This window comes from Onychostruthus taczanowskii, unplaced genomic scaffold (assembly GCF_017590055.1).
Source record: "Onychostruthus taczanowskii isolate IOZ18803 unplaced genomic scaffold, ASM1759005v1 scaffold49, whole genome shotgun sequence".
NCBI lineage: Eukaryota > Metazoa > Chordata > Aves > Passeriformes > Passeridae > Onychostruthus > Onychostruthus taczanowskii.
Genome location: NW_024502458.1, coordinates 2,234,699 through 2,240,698, shown reverse-complemented (window position 1 = coordinate 2,240,698; position 6,000 = coordinate 2,234,699). Strand labels below are relative to the sequence as shown.

The 6,000-nt window shown below is 41.7% G+C and overlaps 1 protein-coding gene across 1 annotated transcript in view; it reads right to left on the bottom strand.

Annotated features, from left to right (window-relative positions):
• Positions 1 to 564: 564 nt before the first annotated feature.
• PTPN5 (protein tyrosine phosphatase non-receptor type 5) overlaps positions 565 to 6,000 on the bottom strand; it is a 75,468-nt gene continuing 70,032 nt past the window's right edge. Inside the window, exons 13-14 of the mRNA XM_041415072.1 lie at positions 4,399 to 4,512; positions 565 to 700 (exon numbers count right to left, since the gene is read on the bottom strand). Of these exons, the coding sequence (XP_041271006.1) occupies positions 607 to 700; positions 4,399 to 4,512 (208 nt within the window). The 3' untranslated portion in view covers positions 565 to 606. The remainder of the gene's footprint in view (positions 701 to 4,398; positions 4,513 to 6,000) is intronic.

Genomic DNA, 6,000 nt, shown 5'->3' with positions numbered 1-6,000 from the left:
GTTTCCCCCTTAGTTCTGACAATACTGGTAGTGGACTGCTTTAGAAAAAATAAACAAGCAAACATGATGTGTGAAACATCATTTCAATGCAAATCTACTTGAGTCTTTCAATGCAGAGTCTCAGAAGGTTTATGATACACACAGTATTCGGTAATTTTAGATGTAAAAACAATCAGAAAGAGGCAAAAATTTACTTTCAAGCTTAGTCAACATACGGCACATTTCAGCATGACAATTCAAAAAGTTTCACACTGTATTTGGATATATTAGCAATGAACTTTTTAAAAAGAACAAACTGAAGACAGTGGATCTTTTTCTGTTTTTTTTTTTTTCTTGCTTTTGTAACAAATGAAGCTACTATAATTATTTACAGTATAAATAAGCCTTTTTTTGGTGAAGATTACGTCCTGTCACATATGTTTAAGACAAGGCGTACCTCAGCTCTTTAATGTCAATGCAAACAAGAGCATAAAAGCAATACAAAGTAAAATAATATCTTTCCAGCTAAGACAGCCAGGTTACCATGTGTCTCTTATCAGATCTGAAATATATCTGAGCGCTGTCAAAAGTTCTCCTGGACTTAGCCTTTAGGAATATCATGAACACTTATTCTTCTGCTGCTCTAGAAAGCTGCTTTCCGTACAAGCTCATGACATGATGCACAAATTGATACTGTTCACAAGTCTGGATCATTCCTCCCCTGAAAGGCAAGAAGAAAAGGGGAGGGAAACAGCAGTCTTATTACTTGCAAACACGTGAGGAAATAGCACAGCTAACATGAAGCTTGTGCTTCACACCAAAGATCCATTCCAAAGTTTTCTGAAATGAGTGAGAGGTGCCCTTTGATTGCAACCAGCTTCAAGTCTGACCTCGACTTCCATTTTGAAAGTGTCTGCTGAGCAAGGAACAGAAGGTAGTGAGAACAGGAATGGGCTTTACCTTCATTTATTTTCCTTGGCAGAGGCTCCCCTCCAGGAAAGCATCACCATCATCATTTACTCTTATCTTACCTGAGCACCTGTATTCCAAGAACCTTTCTGTGAAAAGTAATTCCCACCCCAAAGCCCTACAGAGATAGATGGGAGCAGGGGAATAAAGAGGGGAAGCAGCTTATCCAAGACTGCACAGCTGCACTAGGGACCGAATTTGGGACCAAAGAGGGCCAGGCCAGGTCAAGCCACGCCAGCCCAGACAACTGATGCAATTTTCCCATTCTGCAATGAGGATTCTTTCCTCTGTGCCACCCCACATCAAGCTTTTGGCAAGTTAGCCACAGAACTAGGGATGGCCATCAGGATTTTGGAGCACACAATGTTACTTTAGAAAGGACAACTCAGATTTGTAACTGAGTTTACTGCTATGCACACCCTGATAGCAAAATATCCCTTAACACAGTAACCTGTTTTGGTTCAGCTTATTTTTCAGCTTTTAATGTTCTCTTTAAAACTGAAAGCCTGAAAGGAAATGCAAGCAGGAGTGAAGTACTTTATTTTCCATGTGTCATTAGCCTGTGTATTTCTGCAAGTAGCACATTAACCAACATATAAGCACTACACAGACAGACAGAAATGAACAAAACCAATTAGGATGAAGTTGTTAATTTTAAGCAGATTCTACTAACATTTGAAATTTTGCTAAGAGTACCATCAAAAGTGATATGATCTCTTGACAATCCATTATGAAGACAATTGAAACTTATATCTGAAGCTCACAGAAAGTGTACACAGAATTATGCCAGCACTGGTGCTGGTGCACGGATGCTGGCAGCACCATGCCAAAGGGAGGCTGAAATGACAAGGGGAGCTGAGGAACATGGGAACCCACAGGTGACTGGAGCCAACCAGACTGTGTCAAGTCTGAGAAGAGCATATGTGGTGCATTCCCTTAGAAACCTCACCAGAGGACATGAATGAAAAGTTGCTTCCTCTAAGCCAAATGGGTAGCAGACTCCTAGCACTCTCCTTGGGGACAGCCCTTTTATATGGGGTCCAACTTAACCATTATGGGTCACACAGCAGCCATACCAGTAAAGGAGAGATAAGCAGGAAAGACAGCCTTGTCCTTCAGCCCCTTGCATTTATTTTGTTAAGCAGCTGCTTGAAATAACACTTAACAATGAGCAGGGAAGGGCAGGGACCTATTCTCTAACCTCTCATCATCTAGCAAAGGTGAGAAACAAACACTGTGTTTCTAAAAAAAAATAAATTTCCTAGCTGAGCATCTCCTCCCCATCTGCTCTCCTTAATACAAGCTCACAGTTGATTTGTTTCCGAGTCCCTCTGTGCTCCACACAGCACTGAAATATATCTATGTCAGACTGTAACACACAAGGAGCATTAGTTGTATCTGACAATTTCTCCCCAAGAAGTTCCATAAACAGTGGGGTTGCACCCTGAAGTTGTAGCAGCGGAAGCACCAGGGTGTCCCCTGAGATTCAGACCACAGGAAATTATTGTCCTTTTTATCCAGTTTCCTGCTATGTGGTGGCTTCCTCCCTTGCCACACATATGCACACCATGACGTGCTTGCTGTCCAGGCTTTGGCACAGAATTATGTTTTCACCCCTATTTGCAAAATAAACCTTTGAAATCTGAGTTGCATTGTGGGCAATGACAGCAAATGTCTCTCAGCACTGTGGGAAGGATGCAGGAATTATTACTTCCTCCCCTTAGTCATACTAGGTTATTTTAGAACCATCTGTTGGCCACTAATGCAAAGCCCAGTGCACAGAACTTTTCCAAGGGATTCGTGAGGGAATGAAGGGAAAAACCCCTTTGTTCTCTCTCATGGGTGCATGGCAACCTCAAAGGCGGTTCTCAGGGCTAATGCCAACCTTTCTGTTTCTGTGTAAAGCAGGGAGGTGCATTCCTTCAGACATCTACTCTGGTCTGCATTCAGCTTTCTTTCCCTAAGTCCCTGATGACTCCTTACCATCCTAGACAGTAATCATCAGGCAAGAGGAGGAGACACAGTCTTCCCTCTTATAGCTGCTCGGACACTGTCTCAACCTCTCATGCTGTTTTGAAGACTCCTGGAGATTTTGGGGGGAGTTAGTGAAAATGAGAGTGGGTGGCAGCATGACTTCCAAGAGACTACAAGCCCTATTTTTCAGTCCTTGAAAGAAATCATGCTTTTCTGTAGGAAGGATGGTGATCTGCTTTCCATCTTGAGTATTTTACCCCATGACATTTAAATAGCTTTTATCTACTCCATCCCACTCCTGAGAGCTACATGGCATCTACAGAGGTTCCTGCAGTCTTCCTTCTCCCTATGGTGTCCTTTAAGTATTATTTTCCTTCTTCAGAGTCTTAGAGTGACTGCCAGTTCCCCTCTCCCTTCAAAGCTAGTATTTGCACCTGGCCTGCTGTATCACACATACTTGTAAGCAGGCGCCCTCAGTCTTCATTTGTGTGGCGTTTTTCCTGTGTAACATTAGTCACAGAGACAAGATATTTCATGTCCAGACAGATATTTAACTGGACCATGGATAATCAGCACTCACTATTCATAATCTGGTTTTCTTTTTCTCAAGAAGCCTTCCCTTGTCTGGCTAGATTCCACTGAAACAGCCAAATCTCTAAGCCCCTGCAGGTCCCTGTCTATCAGAGCCTCAGCAGGGCAGCAAGCATTTCATTTTTTGCCTCCCACTGAGCATAATTTCTTCTCTGAAATAAAGTTCAGCGTGGGGTTGAGGTTCTTTTTTTTCCCTCAGAAAAATCTTTGGTATGTTTTTCGTGACATCTCTTCCCCCGACTACATTTATCATTATCATTAGAGAGAGAACTGAGACATGTTTTGATGGCACTTGAAACCAGTGGGAGAGGAAAAATAACATCTCTGCTACAAAATTCAAGTCTGTTTACTTAATAATCAAACTCAAGGTGGTGTGTTAAGAAATGCTTAACTGGAAACCATTGAATTTGTGGAGATTTTCACAGCTCTTTTAATATGTCTGCAAACACTCCAGGTTGTGCACTCTCCTTCCCCAGGCAATGTCTCTCCCACCATGGCTCACAGCTCCAGTATATAAGATAAATTTTCATTACTCCTTCTGGGAAAAAAGTGATGATCTATGGCTCTGAACTGAAGTACAGCAGATCTTTGAGCCTTGGCTTCTGTGTGAACACATGGGGCCAACTCCTCAGCTGGTAAAAGGTCATCCCTTGCTTCATGGAGATGGACAGCTGTGCAGACTTTGATTGCCAGCTGTGAACCTAAATCAGCTCTAGGGCTGTTCAGCAAGGTTTACTGCTCAGGAAAGATTACAAGTCAGAGGAATGTTCTCTCCTGTCCTCCACTTAGGTTTGTTCTTCCCCTCTTACATTCTTCTCCTTAAATAAAGGGAACTATTACCATTTTTGCTTTTTATTTTTCTGGAAAGGAAGCAGGCTTTCTTACCTGTCTAACCGTAACTGGCAGGCTGTTCGCAAAATGTCAACTATGCCTTCGTTCTTCAGCTGTTTACAGCAGACACTTGTGGCAATAAAGCAGCCAGTCCTCCCGATGCCTGCACTAAGGAAGGGAAGAGCAGTGGAGATGTCAGAAGGATTTTGGAACTTTCTGGTCAAATGACTGCCACTAAAGCAGCACAGACCACATCATCCCTTTTGTCCCTCTGACCTTTGCCAGCTGGGTGCTTCCAGACGGAAAGCCATAACTAGGAAAAGATACCAACTTTGCTGGATGACATGATTAAGTGTGAGCCACTCACAGCAGAAGGGTGAACATTGCAGATGCAATGCTAAAAATGGAATATTGAAGACTCATTGAACCAATATGTTGTTGAACCTCTCACTTAGTCATTGAAAAAAAGCTTCTGCATTTCTTAGTAAGATTTGGTTGGACAGCAAGTCTTGCTTTGAAGGCAAACTTTGCTTTGAAATTCTCAATTTTAACAGCTTCTTTGAAGCTATTTTCATTCACAGGTAGAATAAAAAAACCTCCAACTCTTGCTTAAATAATTAGAGCTAACAGGGGTATAGTAAGTGTGATGCCATTTTCTGATCAGGCCTTAAATCTAGTAATTTGAATTAGAGCAAAATACAACAAATTCACCATCAAAAAAATTTCTTACAATTTTCCTGAACTCTTTTGTATCTAACCAGAACTGAATTTATTTTCAAAGGCACAGTGCTACAGAAGCTGTGAATTCTTCTCATCACCTAACAAACTACCAGCAAATGCTGGAAGCCCTTCTTATGCATGAAGTAATTAAGTGAACATACTCAGGAATAATTACTTGACACAACTACAGGAAATCCTGCTTTCATTTACATTGTGAGAAAATCGTAATGCAAAACCACTGGCAAGAAACATTCAAGCAACATTGGTGTTCACGGTTCACAGCTGCCCACAAATCCTTCATCTTCCACTTGACCATAACCAAACAGACCACAGCTCCTGATACTGTTTACTGTCCTGTCACCTCAGTGTTTTACAAAGGCAGGGAAAACCACCCATTTTTAGATAAAGGAAACAGCACTTGTCCCAGGACAAGCTGCAGGTCTCTCAGTGGCTGAGACAGCACTGGGTGGCACGTTATCCACACAGAACACATCATAATCCTATCTCCTTGTGTCTTAGTATTTTTTTTTTCAAATAAAAATGCTCCATTTATCCCCAGATTGTTACAGTGTCATGGGGATGACACCATACAAGAGGACAGAACAAACATGAGAAGCAGGAGTGGCATAGTAACCAGCAGCAGATACCATAGTTCTTCAAGATGCTCCTAGAGAGTCACATACATTTCCATAGACAAAGAGGACCTCCTTACAAACCATTTCTTATTTTCATCTGAACTCGCCTAAATTTTTCCACACCTGTTTTAAAACACAGGCAGAAAAACCGGACATGTGGTATCACATGAGCATTTTAATAGTGATTACTCCATATTAGCTTACAGTCAGATCTGTGATGACACCAGGCTACCAACCATTTCTGCCAAGAGGCTCTTTGAAAACATGCTCATTGTATAATACCTATTTACTATAGCTTTTG